The 22532-nt window shown below is 48.6% G+C and overlaps 14 protein-coding genes across 14 annotated transcripts; 6 read left to right on the plus strand and 8 right to left on the minus strand.

Annotated features, from left to right (window-relative positions):
* Positions 1–64: 64 nt before the first annotated feature.
* Positions 65–3601, minus strand: J056_002003 (ATP-citrate synthase; the record flags this gene model as incomplete). The annotated part of the gene is made up of 3 exons (XM_009267867.1): positions 65–892; positions 945–3224; positions 3275–3601. 3 exons carry the CDS (start codon positions 3599–3601, stop codon positions 65–67), a joined length of 3435 nt encoding a protein of 1144 aa, XP_009266142.1.
* Positions 3602–4174: 573 nt separating this feature from the next.
* J056_002004 (Peroxisome biosynthesis protein PAS1) lies at positions 4175–7585 on the plus strand (the record flags this gene model as incomplete). The annotated part of the gene is made up of 6 exons (XM_009267868.1): positions 4175–4261; positions 4305–4463; positions 4511–5971; positions 6045–6646; positions 6705–6906; positions 6998–7585. The coding sequence occupies 6 exons, from the start codon at positions 4175–4177 to the stop codon at positions 7583–7585; spliced, it is 3099 nt and encodes a 1032-aa protein (XP_009266143.1).
* A 134-nt stretch (positions 7586–7719) lies between these two features.
* On the plus strand, positions 7720–8670 carry J056_002005 (Sedoheptulose 1,7-bisphosphatase; the record flags this gene model as incomplete). Its single annotated transcript, XM_009267869.1, has 5 exons — positions 7720–7777; positions 7839–7952; positions 8017–8151; positions 8232–8517; positions 8574–8670. 5 exons carry the CDS (start codon positions 7720–7722, stop codon positions 8668–8670), a joined length of 690 nt encoding a protein of 229 aa, XP_009266144.1.
* Positions 8671–8894: 224 nt separating this feature from the next.
* Positions 8895–10123, minus strand: J056_002006 (uncharacterized protein; the record flags this gene model as incomplete). Its single annotated transcript, XM_009267870.1, has 2 exons — positions 8895–9151; positions 9196–10123. The coding sequence occupies 2 exons, from the start codon at positions 10121–10123 to the stop codon at positions 8895–8897; spliced, it is 1185 nt and encodes a 394-aa protein (XP_009266145.1).
* Positions 10124–10178: 55 nt separating this feature from the next.
* On the minus strand, positions 10179–10700 carry J056_002007 (uncharacterized protein; the record flags this gene model as incomplete). Its single annotated transcript, XM_009267871.1, has 1 exon — positions 10179–10700. One exon carries the CDS (start codon positions 10698–10700, stop codon positions 10179–10181), a length of 522 nt encoding a protein of 173 aa, XP_009266146.1.
* Positions 10701–10795: 95 nt separating this feature from the next.
* On the minus strand, positions 10796–12882 carry J056_002008 (tRNA pseudouridine synthase 1; the record flags this gene model as incomplete). Its single annotated transcript, XM_009267872.1, has 4 exons — positions 10796–12488; positions 12559–12611; positions 12656–12738; positions 12789–12882. 4 exons carry the CDS (start codon positions 12880–12882, stop codon positions 10796–10798), a joined length of 1923 nt encoding a protein of 640 aa, XP_009266147.1.
* A 65-nt stretch (positions 12883–12947) lies between these two features.
* Positions 12948–13789, plus strand: J056_002009 (Coiled-coil domain-containing protein 25; the record flags this gene model as incomplete). Its single annotated transcript, XM_009267873.1, has 5 exons — positions 12948–12972; positions 13021–13340; positions 13389–13398; positions 13452–13591; positions 13646–13789. 5 exons carry the CDS (start codon positions 12948–12950, stop codon positions 13787–13789), a joined length of 639 nt encoding a protein of 212 aa, XP_009266148.1.
* Positions 13790–13840: 51 nt separating this feature from the next.
* J056_002010 (uncharacterized protein) lies at positions 13841–14338 on the plus strand (the record flags this gene model as incomplete). Its single annotated transcript, XM_009267874.1, has 2 exons — positions 13841–14225; positions 14271–14338. The coding sequence occupies 2 exons, from the start codon at positions 13841–13843 to the stop codon at positions 14336–14338; spliced, it is 453 nt and encodes a 150-aa protein (XP_009266149.1).
* Positions 14339–14445: 107 nt separating this feature from the next.
* On the minus strand, positions 14446–15412 carry J056_002011 (uncharacterized protein; the record flags this gene model as incomplete). Its single annotated transcript, XM_009267875.1, has 2 exons — positions 14446–15312; positions 15365–15412. The coding sequence occupies 2 exons, from the start codon at positions 15410–15412 to the stop codon at positions 14446–14448; spliced, it is 915 nt and encodes a 304-aa protein (XP_009266150.1).
* Positions 15413–15846: 434 nt separating this feature from the next.
* On the plus strand, positions 15847–17262 carry J056_002012 (uncharacterized protein; the record flags this gene model as incomplete). The annotated part of the gene is made up of 1 exon (XM_009267876.1): positions 15847–17262. One exon carries the CDS (start codon positions 15847–15849, stop codon positions 17260–17262), a length of 1416 nt encoding a protein of 471 aa, XP_009266151.1.
* Positions 17263–17585: 323 nt separating this feature from the next.
* J056_002013 (uncharacterized protein) lies at positions 17586–18752 on the plus strand (the record flags this gene model as incomplete). Its single annotated transcript, XM_009267877.1, has 2 exons — positions 17586–17651; positions 17697–18752. The coding sequence occupies 2 exons, from the start codon at positions 17586–17588 to the stop codon at positions 18750–18752; spliced, it is 1122 nt and encodes a 373-aa protein (XP_009266152.1).
* Positions 18753–18870: 118 nt separating this feature from the next.
* Positions 18871–19319, minus strand: J056_002014 (Homeobox protein Wariai; the record flags this gene model as incomplete). Its single annotated transcript, XM_009267878.1, has 2 exons — positions 18871–19199; positions 19253–19319. The coding sequence occupies 2 exons, from the start codon at positions 19317–19319 to the stop codon at positions 18871–18873; spliced, it is 396 nt and encodes a 131-aa protein (XP_009266153.1).
* An 848-nt stretch (positions 19320–20167) lies between these two features.
* J056_002015 (uncharacterized protein) lies at positions 20168–20617 on the minus strand (the record flags this gene model as incomplete). The annotated part of the gene is made up of 2 exons (XM_009267879.1): positions 20168–20235; positions 20284–20617. 2 exons carry the CDS (start codon positions 20615–20617, stop codon positions 20168–20170), a joined length of 402 nt encoding a protein of 133 aa, XP_009266154.1.
* Positions 20618–21063: 446 nt separating this feature from the next.
* Positions 21064–22406, minus strand: J056_002016 (uncharacterized protein; the record flags this gene model as incomplete). Its single annotated transcript, XM_009267880.1, has 2 exons — positions 21064–22214; positions 22268–22406. 2 exons carry the CDS (start codon positions 22404–22406, stop codon positions 21064–21066), a joined length of 1290 nt encoding a protein of 429 aa, XP_009266155.1.
* Between the last annotated feature and the right edge of the window lie 126 nt (positions 22407–22532).

Genomic DNA, 22532 nt, shown 5'->3' on the forward strand with positions numbered 1-22532 from the left:
AAGATGAGATTTATTAAACCGTGAAAATTACTAAAACAGAATCAAGATTAAAGAGAAAAAGAGTCTAGTTCTTTGGTGCAACTTCAACACGGTTGAGATCAATAAAGATATCGTCAGCAGGGTGTCTGTAGAGTGGTTGTCTGAGTCTCTTTTGGTCCAAGAAGTGACCAATGAAACCGATTGTTCTACCCAAGACGAAGAGACCGTTGAGAGTACCAATCTTCATATAATCTCTAGCCTCTTCTTCGTTGAATGCACCGGAGCATTTGAGGAGATCACAGAATGCAGCTGCGATACATCCATCAACGTTAAGAATGAGTGAGTCCTTCTTCGATGACGTAACATTCTCAACACCGAGTGCGTAGTCCATAGTAGCGTGAGATGGGAAGTTCTTCATAACAAAGTCCTTAACCAACTCAACACGCAAGTCTGGGTTAGTCTTTGACTTAATCTTGTGACCGATACCTGGAATTAATCTGTTTTGCTTTCTCATAGAGTCAACAAACTCTCTTGGAGAAAGACCAGATTCGACACCTCTAGTGAACTCATTTGCTGCACCGTCGAGAGCACCACCGAATCTATCACCGATAGTCAACAAACCTGAGCAGAGTGCTGAGATCAAGTCCTTTCCTGCACGTGCAGTAACGATAGTGTTCATTGCTCCAGATACAGCTGGTCCATGGTCTGCTGTTAATTGGAGAGCAATTTCAAGGAACTTGCATGCGTAGCCTGGCATACGTCTCTTGAACCACAAGAGCGACATAACACCACCGATACCGATTTCTTCCTTAAATACATCACTAATCTTCATACCATTGTAGAGGAGTTCTTGACCACGCTCATCGGAGATGGTAGAAATGAATGCAGCTGGTTTACGGATCATACCAAGTTCCTGTGTTGTGTGGTTAACTGGTGCACTCTTTCAAACATACTTTAAGACCCACTTGTGCCCACTTGTAGTCCATTGGGATAGTTGGTGGTTGTGGTTCTGATCTTGGTGTGATTTGTCCCTTCTTGACGAGATCCTCGTAAGCGGCACGAAGGACATCTGGGAGCTCTTCAAAGGTTTCTGGAACGATAAAGCCTGCGTTTCTCATAGCAGTGTTCTTGGCATCAGCAGTTTCAGAGTCTGAGTTTGCCATCGAACCGGCGTGACCGAACTGAACTTCGGTGCTGAACATCTTAGCGCAAGTACCAATAGACCAAGCAACAATTGGCTTCTTAATGATACCCTTCTTGACAGCATCGATGACGCGGTATTCCTCAACACCACCAACTTCACCAAGCAACATAAGCAATTTGCAGCTTGGATCAGCCTCGTAGCGCAACAAGTGATCAATAAAGGTTGAACCTGGGTAACGGTCACCACCAATAGCAATACCTTCGTAGGTACCGTCGGTGACGATTGAGAGTATGTTGTTCAACTCGTTAGACATACCACCTGACTTGGAGACGTAACCAACTGAACCTGATCTGTAGAGCTTTGAGGAGAGAATGTTGTCCATCATACCACCAGAGTTACCAATACGGAAGCAGCCTGGCTTGATACCACCAACAGTTGCTGGACCAATGATGAGAGTACCCTTCTTCTCAGCCTTGACGAGAATTTCTCTAGCGAAACGCTCTGGAACACCTTCAGCGATGATTGCAATTGACTTGATTTGTGGGAAGTCAAGTATATCCATCACAGAGTCGAAAACTGAACGCGATGAAGCAAAGTTGACAACACAGTCTGCGTCTGGGTGCTTGGCGATAGCTTCTTCAACTGAAGTGTAAACTGGAAGTAAGGTTTCCTTTGTACCCCAGTAAAACTTTTGAATGTGGTGACCACCGAATGGATAAATCATAGCAGCAACAGAAGAGCTCTTACGGCCACATGAATAGTCAAAGTCAAGCATACCTTGAATGGCTCTTGGTTGAAGACCAAAGACGAGACATCTGGTGTTTTCATCGAATGGTCTGAAAGATGGTCTCTTTCCAGCTTCCTTGTTGGTGTCAAATGTAACGATGGCGTCCTTTGGTTGAGTGCGCTCACCAGAGGCAACATCAACTGATCCTACGGTAGGAGCAGTGTTTGCAACGTCAGCTGGTTGACCTGATTGAGAAGCTTGGATAGAAGCAGCGGTTGCGGTAGTTGGTTGGATTTGAGCGGTAGTCTTTGTTAAACCGAGTGCGAGTGGGACAATAGCAGTGATGTGGGTTTCTGGACCGTAGACGTTGATATCGACACCGAGAGACTCACCGAGCAAGCGCATTGCCTTGAGACCTTCTTGGTAGTTTGGACCAGCACGACGGACGTAGATCTTTACGTTGTGCTTTTGAAGAGGTTGTTGGTATTCTCTGAGGGCTTGGATGATACCCTTGAAAGTAGCAGCGACGTTTGTAAAGTTGGCAATACCACCACCAATGATGAGAAGTTTACCTTCTGGGTGTGGCTCACCGCGGGTGATGAGGTCAATAATAGTCTTTGCGTACTCGTAGGTTTGGCCTTGAGTAGGAGCACCCGAGTATTCACCGTAGTTAGCGAGCTCGTGAGCGAAACCGGCAGCAGCAATTGCGTCAGAGTATACAACGGAAGCACCACCACCAGCGACCATGGTCCAGATACGACCTTCTGGCTTTAAAACGGTGAGCTTCAAAGAGGCACCAGTTGAGCCATCAAGTTTCTTGATGTAGGCCTCTTCTTTGGTGGAGTCACGACCGAAAGGAGCAGGCCAAACCATGGCAGGACCACGATCAGAAGAAACAGCTTGGTTTAAAGGAGTGTCATCACGAGCAATTGACCACTTTGGACCACAAATGTAGTCAGCGGTTTGATCAATCTTGGCAGCCAAATCGAGGAAGTGCATTGTTGGTGGGGATGTTGGGGTGGCGTCAAGGCAAACAAGAGGGTTGATTTCGAGATAAGCGAAGTGGAGGTCTACGTAGACAGCGTAGAGACGTTCCAAGAACTCAATGAGAGTGTCTTGCTTGCTGGAATCAACGTCTTTGACGAGACCGCTCTTGAGTTCAGCTCTAGTTGGGAATTTACCATCAACTGGGGCAATAGTGATCTTTTGAGCCTTTGAGTCGACATCACCAACGTCAACACCACCTTCAGCAGTGAAGAGAATGTTGTCACCTTCACGAGTTGAGTGGATACAGACGTAGTACTCGTCTGTTTGTGGGTGAGGAACGAATGGCTCAGCAATAAAGTTGTTCAAGGTGCCTGAAACTGATTGGACCTATGTCGAGTCTCAGAAATTTTTCACCAAAACAAAACATCGAGACTCACTTGTTGCTGCTTGCCAGCTCTTTCTTGGATCCATTGCTTGCCGCCTTCAGACCAAGACTTGTTGATACCGAGCAAGCCAGCCTTTCCTCTACGCTTGATGAGCTGGTCAGGCTTGACGACGAGCTTATCGGTGAAGACCCAGCCAGGAAGCTGGTTGTCAGGGGTAATAGAGTTGGATTCCGAGTCCCAAGCGATTTGAGCAACCTTTGCGTCAGGGAAGACGAAACCAGGAGAAGGCTTAATGTCGCTGGACACAGAAGGGGATCTTGGGAGCCAGTAGCTGACGATTCTTTTGCCGTCGTATTCAAGGATCGATGCAGAGGACATGGTCTGTTTGTGGTGATCAGATGTGTGCGCGCTGGGTGTTGAGTGGCCGTGTACACCTACATTAGCTAGTGTGTGTTAGCGCTGTCTGCGCCGCGTAGATCTCACTTACTTTAAATTATTGCTCTAGATGGTACAGAACTAAGACTGCCGCGAATACCAGCCCGTCCGTCTTCCCCAATCCAAAAATAAAAATCTTTAAATCGGGCTTTGGGGGAGTGTGCAGGAGTGTAGCGTGAGCGTGTGCAATTATCAGCCCTACAAATACCTTGCAATACACTTGAATCTTTTTTTACGCCTCGAGAAGATTACGATGGGGTTTTTGTTTGTGCGCGTAATCAGCTGATCAGCGGCGCTTGAGAGTGGTGGGTCGCTTGTTGCGTTTATTGAAGTACAGTATCTCTACGCTGTGAATCTCTGCGCTGTGCATCTCTCCCCATTGATCCCGACATCAGGTACACCAAGATACACCAAGATACAGCATGCGCTGTGAACACCACACGCACAAGCTGCAACCCCCATATCTATTGTCCAAATGCATCTCTATCGTCTCTTCATCTCCAACAACCATCTGCAATGCCTGAAATCAAGTACACGCAGCTCGGCTCCAGCCTCGTGAATCTGCCGCCATCCATCTACTCCCAGCTGGTCGCCAAAGGCAGCGTGCGTTCGATTCCCGCTGCGTCCATATCTCATATGACCTCAGCGACCACAATCTCTCGCTGTTATCATCAGACACGGCGACCGCGAGTACTACCTGGGCTGGTCTGGCATGGCCTCATCGATAGCCACGCTCGCCATCGAAGACTTTGTCGAGATTGATCCCGTCGTTGCGGCTGCCTATCGACTCGACCACGGCGCAAACGTGGGTAGCCACCCAGCAACCACCACACTCTCACCCAGCGCACAAAGGTATCCGTCTCGCTCCATTCCTCGCTCCCCACTGCCAAGTCGGTGAATGTGGTACCCGATACGCCCGACGACTGGGAGTTGCTCGAGGCGCACGCCGAGTATGTCGAGCAGAATCTTCTTTCCCAAGTGCGTTTGGCCTCCACGCATCAGCCAATGGTCGTCTACCTTCCCTCCAAGTCCAGCATGACCTTTCGCGTCGAAGCCACAGACCCTGCCACCTCTTTCTCCTCTCTTTCCCCCCAAGCCACTCCCGCGGTGCGCCTTGACCGCGACACCGACGTTGCTTTCGCTCCCAAACTGCGCAGGCCCCCGCCTAGCAGCAGTGCCTCTTCCACTATCCGCCCCACTCCCACTCCCGTCGTGCACAGCCAAGATGATCAGGCTGTGCAACAGCTCGCGCGCGTCATACCAGCGCGGGTATATCCACGCACTGAGCCCGGCCTCGCCCACGCCCATCCTGCCTTGGTCCACCGTCTTTGTGGACAGGAGAACGATAGCGCGACGGTGACTCTCACCCGCCTCAAGTCCCCGCTCACGCGCTACAACGACAAGAGAAAGCAAGGCGGTATGGAAGTGGAGCCAGCTGGGCTGACGTTGGGAATGGGCGGTGCCGCTGCGTTGAAGAATGCCACTAGCAAGCCCGTCGCAAGCGAGCAAGAGCGGGAACTTGCTCTTACACTCACACTCTCGCTCGTAGCAGATGATACCCTCGTCGATGGTCATGTCGCCCTCCCGCTCGGCTCTCACCAACGCCTCCAGTTGAAACAGTACGAATTAGTATCGTGCTCCCTCTCAAACTCTCACTCAAACTCTCAAATTCTATACCACGACTACGATATACTCGCTCCACTTTTTAGTACTGCTGACGACGATATCCTCCCTGGGCACCACGCTCTGGTTGAAGAGGCTGCTGATTATCTCATCAGCTCTATCGGCATGTCCCTGTCGAAACTGAAAGTGGAATTAAAGGATGGGTATCCAGGTGATCACTCTCACTCGCGCTCTTTAGGTCTGCTAATTACTGGTGGATCCAGCACAGGCAAGACGACGCTAGCCAAGACAATAGCTTATCACATAAGCCAAGATGTACGGATATTCGCCCACAGCCTCTATGAGGATGTATCGGGGTGGGTGCAAGAGAAAGCTTCGACTATAGACGATAAGCTGCGGCTGCTACTCGAGGAAGCTCACTGGAGTGCTCCCACCGTCATCATACTCGACGGTCTCGATGTTTTGCTAACCCCGGAAAGTGAAACAGACCAGAACACAACCCAGTCTGGCAGACAGCGCACACTCGCTGACCTCTTCGCTCGCCTCTTCTCACCTTGCAACCGCAATCTGCCGCAGGGCGTGGTTGTGGTGGGTGTGGCCAGTGGTTCCCTCCACTCCGCCGTTAATACCTCGCGTGTGTTTGGGAAGGAGATTAAACTACTTGCGCCATCTAAAACGACGCGCAGAGAGGTAAGTTTATTTTGGGCTGCTTGCTGCTTTTCCCATTTAAATTGCTGACACTCACATCTCCTCCGCACTCCAGATGCTGCTGCGACTATTCGACGAGCACCGGATAGCTGATTTCAGCGGGGTGAATACGCTACTTATTGCCAGTGAAATGGAGGGGTATCTGCCGGTAGATGTGACAAGTGTGCTGGAGAGGGCAGTACACCATGCCTCCCTGACGCACGACGAAGATGGCCCATCCTCAACGTTACAATTGCATGTCGCCACGCACCACTTCGAAGCAGCCCTCGCACAATATCGCCCGCAAGCTTTACGCGGAGTGAATCTGCAGCAAAGCAGTGTGAAGTGGGGGGATATAGGCGGGATGCGCCATGTGAAGGGCATGATCAGAGAGACGCTGGAGTGGCCGACCAAGTATGCCCTCCTCTTTGACCGTTCCCCACTTCGCCTGCGTGCCGGCCTCTTGCTGTACGGTTACCCCGGCTGCGGAAAGACGGTAATCGCGAGCGCGGTAGCGCGCGAATGCGGCCTCAATTTCATTTCCGTTAAAGGCCCTGAACTTCTCAATAAGTATATCGGCCAGAGTGAAGCTACAACAAGGAGTCTTTTCGATCGCGCTAAAGCTGCGAAACCGTGTGTGCTATTTTTCGACGAATTCGACTCGATTGCGCCGAGGAGGTGGGTGAAGATAATCATGACTAGAGAGAGGTTTCACTCACATCACACACTCACACAGAGGACACGATTCGACGGGCGTTACAGACCGGGTGGTTAACCAGTTGCTGACGCAAATGGACGGCGCAGAGGGGCTTGATAGCGGAGTATTTGTGCTTGCCGCAACGAGTCGGCCTGATCTTGTTGATCCAGCTCTTCTCCGCCCTGGACGGCTGGACAAGGCGCTGCTGTGCGATATGCCTGATTTGCAGGACAGAGTGGATGTGAGTGGATGTGGGCGGTGGCGTGCTTGCTGCCACACTGCATTTTACTTAGTACTTAGTACTTACTAACACTCCCACCACTCCACTTCAGATACTCGCTGCTCTAACACGTTCAATGCACCTGGACGCAGACGTCGACCTCGCCAGTATTGCCGCTCAATGTGAGCAGTTCACCGGTGCTGATTTGCAGGCGCTTGTGTATAACGCACATCTCGAGTGTGTGCATGAGGTGTTGGCGAAGCGTGAGGAAGTGGAAGCGGAAAAGCGGGAGCAACACCACGTCGAGCGTGACGACCACAACGACCACTCCAGTAGAGAAGATGAAGACGAAGACAAAGCCGCGCCTGGATTCTCGTGGAGCTTGCACAGCGATACCCCTCTCACACGCTCCGGTGAGAAGGAGGTGGATGCTCGCATCGAGAGGCTGCTGTCAGCGCACACTGCCCTCGGGTCGCGCAGCTCACATCCGCAATCCCCACACAGTCAAGAGAAGACTGCAAATACAACTGCGACATCACCCACTCCGCACGTGATTACGGCCGAGCACATGTCGAAAGCATTCGCTATCACCCACCCGTCGGTGTCGAGCGACGAAATAGCACGGCTGAGGGGCGTCTACGACTCATTCACGACCGGTCGCCCGAGCCAGGAGGTGGGCAGCAGGAGCAGTCTGGCGTGAGGCTGGTGTGTAGAGTGTGCTTGTGTGCTTGTGTGCTTGCGTGCTTGCTTACTCAACGAACTGTATAAAATGACATGCACAACTTTGCCAAAATACAAATGGCTCTCGTCGGATAACTACAAACAGCTGCAAAGATGGGAGGAGACAGCGCAAATAAGCAGCCATTCCCGCGAGTATTTGTGATACGCCACGGTGCGTTTGCGTTGTGTGCAGGAACCAAAGACTACCACGCAGCTGACACGGCTCGACGCAGGCCAAACCGAGTGGTCGCAAAACGGACGCCATACCGGAACTACGGACATAGGGCTAACGCAGCATGGCGCCGAGGTCGTTGAGAAGCTTGGGCCACGCGTAGTGGGCGATGCGAGTGAGTTTGCGTGTTGCTGTTGGTGTGTGCGCTTCTCCCTGCTGATACACCTGTGCACACGCAGAACTCATCGACCCTGGGCGTATATCTCACGTATTGCTCTCCCCAAGGAAACGCGCCATCGATACTTTCACGCTGCTGTTCAAGGATAACTTGCCCGCAGTCGCTGAGCGCGAGATTGTGGAGGATGCCAGGGAGTGTGAGTATATTACAGCACAGCGGTGCAGTGACACACTCGCACACGCTCGCTTGTCACATCTCACACACCTCTCACCACAGGGACTTACGGCGACTACGAGGGACTCAAACCGGCCGAAATTAAGGCGCGCAACCCCCACCACTGGATTTGGACAGATGGTTGTCCGAACGGGGAGAGTGCAGCGGATGTCTCCGCGCGTGCTGACAACTTGGTTAGGAAAATTAGAGATATACACGCTGCACACCTCCTCGACAGAGAGCGTGGTGTGGAAACCAAGAGCTCGGGCGATGTAGTCATCTTCTCCCACGGCCACTTTAGTCGTGTGTTTATTTCACGTTTTCTCGGATTCGGTATTGGCGAATTTGGGTGGGTTGCAGTTAGCACGTCGTGGACTTTACTCACTACTCATCCCCTTCTTCCAGACCCAAGATCGTCGCTGAAGCTGGCGCTGTGCAGTTGCTTGGCTACCAGCATAATAGCCTCGATGAGCCAAGTATCTTGGCTATGAACTTGCAGTAGATGGTCTTGTTTGTTTGAAGCACACACGCTCATTCTCTCACACTCTCTTCTCTGGCTGAATTATGTATAGCATTATAGCCTTATTACATTACTTTTCGGACGCGCCCGCTGTCTTGATTTGAATCATGTTTTGCATTTTTTCGATTAAAATTGAAAGGATAAAAAGCAGTTTCAACTGTGAAATTGTTGTGTTTCCAAGGTGAACTCTATACACTTGACCCAGACTAATCCCAAATAAGATCAGAGTCTCCGCGACGCGCGAGGACTTCCCAAGGGTTCTTGGAGGATGTCTTCATAACGCCCTGACCCTGAACCTGGCCCTGCTGCTGTCTATGTTGGCGGAGGGAATCTTGTCTCTCTTTCTCGTTGAGACTCTTCACGGCAGCTTTCGCTTCCTTCTTCTTAGCGTTCTGGCGCTGTTTTTTTGTTTGTTCTTCCTGTGATGGCGGTTGAGGTTGGGGAGGTGGAACTACTGGTTCATCTGTGGGATTGTCAGACAAGTAGTTACGTTGGTCCGACACGCACCTCTAACGCCGACCTTCTTGGATCCAGCCATAGTCCAGCCGTCGTCAGCAGAGGGAGTGTGTTTGACGTCTTTGGCAATACGCATGACGCGAGCGTGCGTCTGGTCAGGTTGGAGACTGTCATCGAGCATGTCCATGGCATTATGGGTCTGGAGGAGGGTAGATTCAGCGAGCGGGGTGTTAAAGGTGTTAGTGGGGTTGGAAACACCACCCTTCTCACTCCACGTCCAGTCGCCGTCTTGGTATATTTGGCTGTCGGGATTGAGGGCAGACTGTGCAGACACGACAGGTGCTCTATCCCAGGCGTCTTGGTCGAGTGGTGGTGAGGTAGATGAGGCTTCTTGAGGTACGGCAGACGCTTCAATGAAACCAGTCTTCTCAGTGGTTGGAGTGGTTGCCTTCTTCTTTGAGTTGATGGTAGTCCACTCGCCTGAGTCTACATCATTGAATTCTCCGGTGGTGAGTTTGTTGGTGGTGTGGGTGGGTGGTTTTTGTGGTTGTTGTGGTTGTTGTGGTTGTTGTGGTTGTTCTGATTGCTGTTGCTGCTGCTGTGCTGCTTTTGCTTTCTTCTTGGATGCTTTAGATTGGGTGGGTTGCTGGGCTGGTTGCTGGGCTGGTTGCTGGGCTGGTTGCTGGGCTGGCTGTTGAGCTGACTGTTGAGCATTCTTCTTTGCTGGCTGCTGTTGTTGCTGCTGCTTCAAACCACTCTCGTGACTACCGGAAGAAGCAGGCGTGGTATTCTTGCTCTTCTTCTTATTCTTACCAGCGCCGACTTTCTTATTCTTTTGTGAGTTTTGTTGCGTGGGTGTGTGCGTGTCTGCGTGCTGTTGAGGCTGCAACTGAGTGCTGGCATACAAACCAATAGCAACGCCCAGCCCGGCAAGCGTGTAAACAAGCTTATCATCCAATTCAACGCCTCCGACAATCATTTCTGTTTTCGTGGTGTGTTGGCAACATGTGTTGTGCGATATAAAATACTAAAATCTATCCCAGTACATAATTGATTATATTATTTATAAGCTCATTGACATCCTCTTTGCTCTTGCTATTGCTCTTCCTGGGCTTGTTGCCGCTTCTGCGCCCGTTGCGCTCCCATGTGTGCCTGGATTTCTTATTTTGGTTGGTTGCAGCGCTGCCACTCAAATATCCCAGCAGCGACCAAGTGCTTCCTCCAGCCACGGCAGAGATATCCTTCCCCGTATAGCTGCTGCTCAGTTGTATTACCCCCACCACTACGCTCACTATTACCGTCCATTTGAGTAGAAAGAGGAGTGTGCGTATAACGAATCTGGCTGTGTTGTAGAGGCTTATCACCGTGGCATATATCAGCAGCAATGAAATCACCAGCGGCAGTACACTCTCCACAGACGGTTTCGACGTGAGCACCGTGTATCCATCCTCCATCACGGCGTATAATCGCGGTAAGAGCTCCTTGTCCCAGGTACTGTACAACTGTGATGGTAATTTACGCGCGTATGCTTTCGCGATTGGTGTTATATACTCCATCGTCGACGTCAGCCTATAACATGTACGCATCAGGCAACTTGGGTATTTCAAGTGTAGAAATATCTATCATTCTCAACAATACAGCTTTATCTATATCACCCCTCCAACTCACCACTCTTCAACGCCTTCTTGTCATAACTCTCCTCGTTATCAGAGTCATCGAGCTGCTTGATTGGTTTCACATCCGCTCCGTCGAGACTCGCGCTTTGTCCACCCTTCATCCCCTTCCTGCCTGACTTTACAGCTGAGTCAGGTATTACACCATCACCGTTGAGGTAATCCAGTTGCTCGCCTTCATGTGTATCAATCATCCCTGTCCATCTGCTATAGACATTCCCCGTAACCTCCTCCGCTCTAAGACGTGTGTAGATATGCTCATGCTTGAATGCATCTATTTGTGCACTGTACTGCTCAAAGTCGATCACTTCCTTCTTGTCTCCGTCCAGTTGTTTGAGCGTGTCATGACGGATTTGTTCGTCGGTGAGAGTTGTGCCTTGTTGTTCTTGATCCTTTTCTTTCTTCTCAATTTCATTTCCATTTTCACCTTGTTTTTCACCCACTTTAGACTGCTCCTTGTGCGCCTTCTCGATAGCCTTCTTTACGCGATCTTCAGCACTCTTCTCAACAGCGATATTATTCTCTTGTACACGCGTGTTATACACCCCAAAGCAAGGTGCTTCCAACAACAAGCCGAGACCGGGAGCTTTAGGTACGACGATAGGGGTGTTAGAGTATGTCTTCTCTATTAGTGATGGCGGAGTAGGAGTACGCGTCACGTTCACCAGCATGAAGATCATCTTACGAATCTGGTGCAACATGAAGCTCTGTCCGTAGAACCTAACGCTGATCCACTCATTCCCTTCGACCAGAAACGGTTCACGTATTTCCAATTCCTTCATATAACGCTGTGCGCTCCTCTCAGTAAACGCCTTGCCGATAGTGTACGACCAGAAGTTGTGTGAGCCTGTAAAATGCTGCAGGGTAGCTCTGGCCTTAGAAAGAGTATCAGTGTCGATACGCCATGCGCGTTTACGTTGCATCATACCCTCAACACTCTCATTTTCATCCACTCCTTCCTCGCTCCAGAAAGGATGCTGGGTTCCTAACCGTTTCCCCAAATTGGTCCAGGGCGCGGGAGGGAGGAAGACGTAAGAGGGAAGCAGATACTCATATCTTCTACTATCGCAACTATTACGCGCATCGAAAGAGTTCTGCGTGCGCACATATCCCCAAATACGTATATGCGGAGGGAGATGAGAGTTGATAGCAGCGACAGGATCACCTTGTTCAGGCAGCTCCACTATCATTTTGAGCGAAATAACATTACTTGCGGCGTGAACACTTGCGTCTGTGCGCGCAGCACGCTGTAGATTCACTTTGCCAGGGTCAGTGGAGTTCTCCCGACTGATCACACCCGCGTTGACCATTGCGAGAAATATTTCACCCTCGATCGTGCGTGTGTTTGCATGCGGTTGTATTTGCATTCCGTTGTACCCTGTGCCGCAGAACCCAACAATTACTGCACACTTGCGTTTGGGCAGCTTGGGCGTATCGCTTGGCGTTATGTCACTCAGCTTAGGCAGCCCCGCCCAGTCTTTCGTCCAAGTCTTGCGCTCGTCTGGCTTCTTTTCTCGCTTGTTGGGTTTCTGCTTCTTTTGCTTCTTTTGCGCGGGGCGTGTGGGTGTTGCGGTGGCTGCAGCTGTGGCTGCCTCTGCAACCCCCTCAGCACCCTCGCTGCCCTGTCTCTTTAGCGTGTTTAGCGTATCCGACATGCCAACTAACAGCCTCCTGAGCATAGAGTAGAGAGGCGTATAAATCAAGGTAAAAATTTAAAATATTCTTTACAGGTGCAGATTACTGCGAGTTCTTCTGTCTGTTTTCAATCAACACTTGCTTCCTATCCTCGAGAGCCTGGGTGGTGTGTCAGTGGGGCAATTGAGGAGAGAAGCACGCACATTCTGCTGTCTCTGTGAAACGCCATGCAAGAAGAATCCAGCTGTACCGAAAGCACCGACAGCGATCAAGTGGCCGAAGAAGTCTGTTGGGTTGGTTGTGAGTGGATGCACAGCCCATAAACACGCTACACACTATCGAACACATTCCTCCTCTCTATGGCCAGCTGCCAGCAACGCGTTGCAAAACCCACGCCAGAAAAACCTAAAATGTAGCTAGCCAGTGCCATGATGAGTGGTGAGTGGTGGTGGTTGCTAACCTAACCTGGAGAGGTACAAATAAACTAGGACGAAAATGGTGTTATTCTTCGAGTCGAGTGGTGTGTACGCTGTGAAAGGTATAGAATTTCAATTTAACCCATTTACAGCTATACAGCCACACATAGAAATATACATGGGCAAAGACAAGATCGAGAATGAGGAACTGATTAAACATGGATTCGACAACGATGTTTGGTTCCACGTCGATAAATTGAGCTCTGCTCACGTCTATATGCGCCTGAGGGATGATATGTCCTGGGATAACATACCCCATCCAGCACTGTACGACTGCTCACAGCTAGTAAAAGCAAATAGCATACAGGGAAATAAGAAGGACAATGTTATCATTATTTATACACCTTGGTCTAATCTCAAGAAAACAGGCGATATGGAAGACGGGGCTGTTGCATTCCATAATGACAGATTGGTAGGTGTTTAAAATGCTCATTGTGATTCAATAACACCCTCTTCAAAGGTTAAGAGAGGTTTGTGAGTTTTATACGCCAAATCACAGACTTATACCTCCACAAAATCTCAGTTCACGTACCTACCCGTGAAAATGCAATCGTTAACCGCATCAACAAGTCAAAGACAGAGCGTGAAGTCGATTTCATCGCTGAGAAGATTGAGCGTGAGAGGAAGCTTGGGCAGATGAAGAAGAAGGATGCGATAGTCAGGGTGAGTTGGGTGATTCTACGCGGTTTATTTCTAACGCCCACGCCACACCCACAGAAACAAGCCACTGATCAAGCAAAGAAGGAAATGCAGGATGAAAAAGCAGCTCGCAGCTACGACAAGATGTGGTCGGCGGAGGACGAAGAGGAAGCAGCAGCTACACAGCCACGTGGAATGGAAATGGAAGATGATTTCATGTAATCGAATTTAAATTATTCATTTTATACACGATCCTCATCCTCACAAACAGTCATGTTCTCAAGATTAGCTTTTAAGGGATTTAGCAGAGCTGCGAGCACAACTACAAGCAGAACATTCACACCAAGCACACTCTCACATCTCAATCATATACGCTCACTCTCCACTCAATCACGCCAACTTATCGATAACGCCGTCAATGCACACCCTATTGTACTCTTCATGAAAGGGAAGCCTTCTGCACCTCTCTGTGGCTTCTCTAGGGCTGTCGTACAGATACTCGACGTTCAAGGCGCTGATCCTGAGAAGATTAGAGCTTACGACTGCCTTGAAGATGATCAACTACGTAATGGAATCAAGGAGTACTCTGATTGGCCAACTATCCCACAGGTCTATGTGAATGGTGATTTCGTTGGTGGCTGTGATATTCTTTTGTCTAGTAGGTGAACGCGTGTGTATGCATCCCTTCTAACACACCGATCAGTGCATCAGAGTGGCGAATTGTCAGAATTGCTCAAGAACAAACAATTACTACTCCCTATCGCTGAGTAAAGTATTTAATATCAATTCATTCTCATATTCACATTCACACTTAAGACATGAAAAGAAATGAAAGTTTTATAGGGATGAAATTTTTATCTACTTTGATTCACTTAAACTCACTTTGGTGGGTTGTACACAAGCTTTCTTGTCTTGATAGGAGACCATTTGAGTCTCTTGACGTAGAGTGAGATGGCAGTCATGGCTGAGAGAATGATGACAGCTTGGAAGCCCATCTTCTTCCTATCGTCGTGTTCCGGCTCGCTAGCCCAGCTGAGGAAGGTGGCGACATCTTTAGCCATTTGTGTGGTAGTGCTAGGAGTGCCATCGTCGTATTCAACGAGACCATCAAACAAGACTCTACCCATAGCAATGCTACCACCAGGGAAGTAAGGGTTGAAGTTCATACCATCAGCCACAGCAATACCAGCAGGTGGATCCTGGTAACCAGTGAGAAGGGCCATAATGTAATCAGCACCACCGTGTCTGGCTTTAACAATGAGAGAGAGGTCAGGTGGGAGAGCACCACCATTAGCCGCTCTAGAAGCCTCCTCGTTTGGATATGGAGGTGGCATGTAATCAGCAAGTTTGCCCGGTCTCTGGAAAGGCTCGCCCTGGTCATTAGGACCGTCGGTATACTCCTGCTCCTCTGCCATAGCTCTGGCTTCATCTGAGGTGTGCGATACAGCGACGAGGTTTCTCCAGGCTATTCTGTCAAGAGAGTGGCAGGAAGCGCAGACTTCACGATAAACCTGGTAGCCTCGTCTAATGGCGTTGTGGTCGAAGCTATCCAACCAGCCGTTGTGGTTCCAAGGGAAGGCGGGTGCGTGGAGACCTTCCTCTAAACCACTAGCGAAGACTTGATCAATGAGACCGTACTGGTACGAGTAAACAGCAGCTGTGATACCTGAGATTGAGGCTGCGATGGTTGCTGCTTTGTTTGAAGGATTCGCAGTATTCGATGATGCTGTTGATGCGTTGCGGGTCTGGAATGGCGTGTGAGAGGTGGCGAGAGGGACGCACAATCTGTGAACCCACAAACGCTTTCAAGGGTCCTTTCGCCGCTCTGTTAAATATCCCCAGCATTTTTCTTCTTAGGCTGTGATGACCGTCGGTTTACAACGTTGGATTGTCGTGTTGGGATGAGCCAAAAATTGAGAATGTATGGGTTTGTAGAGTGTATTCAGATTATATTGGGCTAAACAATAATTATTTATTTTTACATTCTGATCGATTTGATTGGCTGAAATCGTTTGTGATTTTTATTCGTTCAGACTGTTTGAGAGATGGTTAGAATATTCTGCAGTACAAGCAGATACAATAACTTATAACGTAGATGTCGGTGGATTTTGGTCTGTACCTGATAAATTTTAGCCTAGGTGGTCAGACTGTGAGGTGGATTTTGGGATCTGCATGAGTAGAGTTGAATCAATCAAATTATCTGTTTTTTGTTTATTTATCTTAATTATTTCCTTCATCTCCATCGTCCATCATCACATCCGATATACCCACAGATACCAATGAACGCAATAAACGCAATAAGCGCGCTAATTGCTTTTGTTATTCTTCCACTGGCATTTCCATTCAGCTTCAACGTTACAAAAGTCGTCGAGTGCGGGTCATTCCAAATAAACTGGTCCGGCGCGGAACCACCAGTACGCTTTCTGGCAATTCCCAATGGAAGTCCACCCGATCAAGAAGAATCAGCCCACGTTATCGTGGCCCATGAAGTTGATGGTAATGTCGACGGCACCTACACTTACCCCAACTGGCCCATGGCTGCCGGCGTAAATTTCACGGTAACCATGAGCGATGCACAGGGTTTCGGGACTGGTGGTACAAGCGACATTATAACCACAGATCAAGGCGTTGGCCCGTATTGCGAACAATCCGGTTATCTGCCATACACCTTCTCTATCGATCCGTCGACCAACTGGACTACTTGTGAAACTATAACTCTGCGCACCCTCCACAAGAATTCTTCCACACCATACGATTACTACGCTCTTTCCCCCAATACTACCCCCATTCGTATACAGCACATCACGCAAGACGATTCCGGCACCTTTAATTACACTTTCACCCAGCCCCCGGGTACCAAGGTCGTTTTTTTTACAGGCAGTGAACAAGGCGGTCTGCAGTACAATACTGGGGGCAGCTCCTCGATACAGACCATCGGCGAGGGCAGTGACACGGGGTGCGTCGAGCAGCTCCAGCCAAGTCCCACCGACACTTCCAACCCAGAGAGCACAAGCGGAAATGGGAGTGGGACTGATGGTGGTGACAACGGTACCGACAACACCCATAATGATAAGGACAGTAACGGACTCAGTGCCGGTGCAAAAGCTGGTGTGGCAGTAGGAAGCATTATAGGCGCAGGTGCTCTCATAGCGGCCATAGTAGCATTCATGCTTCTCAAGAAGCGCAACCGGGAGGAGCAGCACGAGCATGCGCAGAAGGTAACTCACGGTCACAATTACAATGAGGATCTCGATGATGGATTAGAGGGGTCATATACACCATATCTCATGACAGGTGTGGGTGCTGGAGTGGGTGCTGGTACAGACAGTCAGGGTGCTGGTCACTCGCATAGACAATCTGATAGCAGGTATTCATTTATACCCACTGAAGCACCACATATGGCTGCCTCAGATAGTGGCTATAGCTTTGGCGGTGCTCCTCCTTCGCCTTCTAGCGGCGCTCTACTACTCAACGGCTCTCCTGCTCTCTCTCCTGCTCCTGCTTTTGGTCTCTCTCAGGATAGCAAAAGCAAGCTCGTCGCTAGCTCGACTCAGCAGAAAGATCCCCCGCGCTATCACTTCGACGCTGGCCCATACGTCGTCAATCATAATCACACGGACGATAGCGACGATGACGCCCTGGTGGATGTGCCCCCAGCATACGACTTTAGCCCCGATTTTCGCCGCAATGGATGAGTGGAGATGGAGATGTAAAGGAAGAATAACTTGGAAAAGGTGAAGATTTTCCTATAAACGCTTTGCATCGCTATGCAATTCAAAGCATGATGCACATCATACAACACAACAACACGCTTAATAGATCTCTTATTACAACTCTTTAATGTTTCAAATGAATTCAAAGCACGTAGAGCACGTAACAGTGGGAATAACACAGACAATAATGCATACTATGATTACTGATGAGCGTGGTGAGGGTGCTGGATGTGCTGGTGTGATGAAAAAATTCCCAAGACGTGGACCTCTGTTTGTCACGTTGACCCCAACCATCGTCATCGGACATGGCGACAGCAATTGACCAAGTACGCGAGAGTGCACAGCGAGTAGTGGAAAGCGGTGCGATAAAAGTGTGTACATATTGTTATACGCGTGGCTCCTCCTCAGACTCACAGATTTCAGACGAAGCAATATCGACGCTGCTGACGGCAATAAATCCTAGCACGTTTACCAAGCTTTCAAATAACCACGGCTACAATCTACCACTCAAGTACTCATCTATTGAGGAAGAATTGTGTATCGTTGGTCTGCTCACCGCCCTCAATTATGGCAGTGGATATCGATCAATTCTGCACAAACACACTAAAATGGGTGCATTTGATAATATTAAAAGGTTTATTCTCGCTCTCTTCCTCTCGAAAGACAGCGGTTTCCTCACTGCCGATGGCCTGGCAAACTTCACGCTTGACCACACAATTGAGCTGATGAATATAAATCCATTCAACGAGCACCCGCATCCTACACTCCCAGGTGTCGTAGTAGGCGAGAAGGATGAAATGGCGTTCGAGTTTATAACGCTGGTAATGAGCACACTTAACGAGATAGGCAGCACCCTCCAACAGCTAGGTGTTGATTGTTTCGGCAGCTATCTCAAACATACCTTCTCCAAAGCGAACGATGCCAACGATGTAGTCATGGAGCTCGTCACTCGTTTCGACTGCTTCCGGGATGAATATGTTGTTAGTATCGACGATAAGCCCATCACCGTGAAGCTGTACAAAAAGGCCTTGCTTATGGTAGAGGTAGTTAATACAGTACTCAAGAAACACTCGCTCACTCCCGCAACCGCCAAATTGCCCATTTTCGCTGATAACGTTATACCCTCAATGCTGCTGCATTGGAATGTGATTGAGATTCCCGAAAATAGCGAGATATTTGGTGCAGAAGTTAGACACGCTTTCAGTCACACAACTGAGAAATACGAGGAGATGGTCGATGGATTGCGCGAAGAGCAGAAGAAAGATTTACTTGGCGAGAAAGTTGCTGGTCCTGCTCTAACCCCCCTTCAAGCGTGCATTCTGCGTTCATCCGCCGTAGAAGCTATAAGAAGAATGTCTGTGCGTAGTACGGCCACTGAGGTCGAATATGACGGCTTTATTTGGTCTGTCAGTAAGCAAGGCCAATATAGGTCTTTAGTCCGTTTCTCAGAAATACGAACAGTGTATTATTAGACTTTTTATTATATTATAATTATAATCATATTACAAGAAATCCAGAGTGATCAATCGCGTGAATAATCATCGCATTGGTATGTTCTATTATGTACTTGTCGTTAATGTAACTGTATAATCAGGGCGACACTGACTGCGATTTTTCATAGTTACGCAATGCCTGTCGCTTATTCTGATACCAGATCCTGACACTGTTCGGCGACATGCCGAGCTCGATAGCCAGACACTGTCTCTCTTCGTTAGAGGGAAATGGGTTCATATCGTAACACTGCTGCAGTCGTTCAAGCTGGGAGGGGTTTGCTCTTTTTCGCTTCGCTTTGATGGGCTGATTGGGTGTGGTTGGTGTGGTTGGTGTGTTGGGTGATGCAGGTGTGCAGCTCGCGTAGGCGTATGCAGATGCAGATGCAGATAAAGATGCATTGCTACTACCACTGCTGTCTTCGCGCGCTGCAGATGCGTTAGTTGCTCTGCTACACCTACTCAACTTGACCCAAACTCACAATGCGAGTTGAATGGCTTGGGTAGCTTGATGACGTTGTTGTCTGGTCTGCTGAACGGAAGTCTCATCGATGCGTTCGAGATTGTATTTGTGTTTGCGTGTGCTTATGCGTATGCTGTCTTGAATATGTCTGACTTTGTTTTAGCTTACTCTGACTCCTGCCGTTCTTTAGTCGTCTACTGCCTTCTACTTTTTGTCCTGAATCGGCTGGGTGGTGCGAGGTATGCCAAGTTGCAAGTAATTTAAGCGAAAAGTGTGCGCAACGGACGCAGACGCAGATGGAAGATAAGTACCATGCGTCAAGGATGACCCTATTCGTCAATATTTCATGAATAAAGGGGTCTAGGAACACCCGCGTTGTAACGCTTCCGCTTTTGGAGGCACCCCATTATTTTCTTGCGTCTGTTGGCCTCGTGATGAGTTTGATGGGTTGTTACCAGCTCGGAGAATGCACTAGTAGTTTTTTAAACCTTGCGCAATCACTAATTACCCTCTACTTCCCCTTTAAACATTCCTAAGCCGACCGGTACCTATTGAATATGGCGTCATACATCATACTTCCGCGATCCGATCACTCGTCTGCGCCAACTTTATTTGGCCATTAGTGCATTCTCGGTGCGTCTGTGTCTCCATCTCCACGAATTCGGTTATCCGCTTATCCGCTTATCAGTTAATTAAATAGTTGAGAAATATGCCCATTGATTGAGCTATTCTCGTGCACACAAGGTACAACCGTCATTGGACATTCGCTCTCATACGCTTATTAATATACAACATATAGTTCGGCTGAGGCTTTAAAATCAAATCACCCACGCTGTTGCCCGTACTTGTAGTCTAGACGTGTGATTAGTGTGATTAGTGTGATGTTAGCAGGGAATTGGCATATTTAGGGGAAAGGAGATTATTGAGGGGTAAATTACCCGTTGATTACCAAAAGCTCCTCAATGATTTCTGTGTCATTGTAGACTCTATCTGCTCTGCATGCTTCAGCGTATCGGATCAGCTATATCTAACACCCACACTAGCACTCACGCTCGATGGTCGATTGGGAGGGATGCGCGGTGAGTGTGCAAGAACACAGACGAGTCTCCCAGCGCATATAGCAATGTCTATATATACTCGCATCCAGTGTGTTTCTTCTCTTCCGCCTCTTATAACACTCCGCCTCCTCAGATATTCTCTGGAGTGCGGTGATGATCAGGAACTGTGAGCCTGGTATACGTCCGCGCATCAACTTCTCGTCACTGTTATCCTTGTCGTCGAGATTGAGCATCGCAAGTACGGCTGGTGAACTGTTTCTGATGTTGTACACCGGCGGCGGATTGTATGTACTACTGAAATAACCTCGTAGTACGGTTATATTCATCTTCCCTTTCAACCTCCGATACTTCTCGCTTAACTGCTTTATCCTAAAACGATACGCCATCCGTGTGTCTTCACTCATCCAACCCATCCCTTTTCCTTTGCTTTTGATAACAGCTTGTCACTAGAAGCTACCTTCACCGATTTTATACCCGCTCATCCCCCTTTAGAAAATTACATCAAAATCTATACGCCACTTTCCCTCTTCATCAATAAAGCCGTCAATTTCCTAATCCATCCGACATTAAACACACTCTGAGACAATCTAAATATATATATTTAAGAGATAACAGATACATAGAATTTTGTCATGATAGCGGTCAAAAGGATTCTCAAGTTGTTTGGGAGGGTGCTTCGTTCATCTGTATGCAGTTGCGTTAAGTGTTTTTAATATTTTCATCTTTCTATCTTCTCATCTTTTCACTATCCGATGATCCCTTTACTAGCACTCTACTGAGCTCTCTCTATCAGCTTGTTGAATTCTGGCGATTGACCTGGTTCGCCTGCTTCAATTGAGGCGTGATACACACGTAGTATATTGTCGACGTCATCCATAGACATCTGCGACTTGACATCAGCCAGCTGCTTGATCTTTTGTGTGGCATCTTTGACTTGCTCGTCTGATAATGGAAGGTTTAGTTGATCGACACGCGACTTGACAGCGTTCCATCCGGTCAATCTGTGTCCAATCGACACATACCTCGTCATACCGAAATCTTCAGGCTTGAGGATTTCATAAGTGGTTGGGTTGTTGAGAATTGCCTTTGCGTGAATACCAGCTTTGTGGGTGAAGGCTGAGAAACCGGTGATGTAGTTGTTGAATGGAATGTTAACCTCGACTTCCTTTGCTACCAAATTCTCAATTTCACGCAAGGCTGGGAGGTTGTATTTTGCCTTGACGTACTCAGGGTCAGAAGCATACATTCTAGCCATCAGACCACCGAGCGGAGTGATACCGTTACGCTCACCAATACCGAGAACGGAAGTGTCAATGTGAGTTGCACCTGCTTCCAAAGCAGCATATGCGTTGGCAATAGCGCAACCGGTGTCATTGTGGAAGTGAGTCTCGATATCGCAGCTGACGACACCTCTCAAAGTTCTCACCAAGTCGTAAACTTGACGTGGGGAAGCGCAACCGACAGTATCAGCAACACCAACTCTGTTAACACCGATTCTGTCAACAGTTCTGTAAATGGACAAGAGGTCAACAATGTCCGATCTGAACGAATCTTCGGATGAGAATCTAATCTCAATGCCCTTTGACTTTACGAACTCGATAACCTCAATGGCAGATTTAGTGATGTATGACATGTCCTTTCCGTGAGAGAATTCCCTTAAAAAGGATGAAGTACCAATGACAACATCGACACCATCAACACCCGTTTCAACGGCGACTCTAGCGTCATCCATGTGACATCTTATGTGAGTCAGGATTTTGCATTTCAATCCCAGGTTGCAGATAGCCTCACAATCCTTTCTGGATTGCTCGGAAGCCGTTGGAGAGGTGAGCTCGATGTAGTCGACACCGAACGCATCCAAAGCCTTGGCGATCTTAATCTTAGTTTCAGTGTCGAAGAAGGCATTTGCAAATTGTTCACCCTCTAAAAACCAGCCAATCAGAATGAAGAAGATAATTTATCAGCGATCAACTCACCTCTTAAAGTGGATTCAATGATCTGGAAGTTGGAAACGTTACTTAAGAAGCTGTCTACGCCTGCGTAAGGGTTGTTGACGTTCTTCTTTGTCAAGTTGGTTTGGTTCTCCACGGCTTGAAATTCTGATTTATCGGTCATGATGATTGCGGCTTTCCAAGAAGCCAGAAGTCCAAAATTTTTCTTTTGTTTCTAAATTTGTGACTCAGCCTATGTACAAGGCGCTGATTGTGCTTTTCACGTATACAAGCTTCCCGCAACCGTCTT

The sequence above is a fragment of the Wallemia ichthyophaga genome (genome assembly GCF_000400465.1).
Source record: "Wallemia ichthyophaga EXF-994 unplaced genomic scaffold scaffold2, whole genome shotgun sequence".
NCBI lineage: Eukaryota > Fungi > Basidiomycota > Wallemiomycetes > Wallemiales > Wallemiaceae > Wallemia > Wallemia ichthyophaga.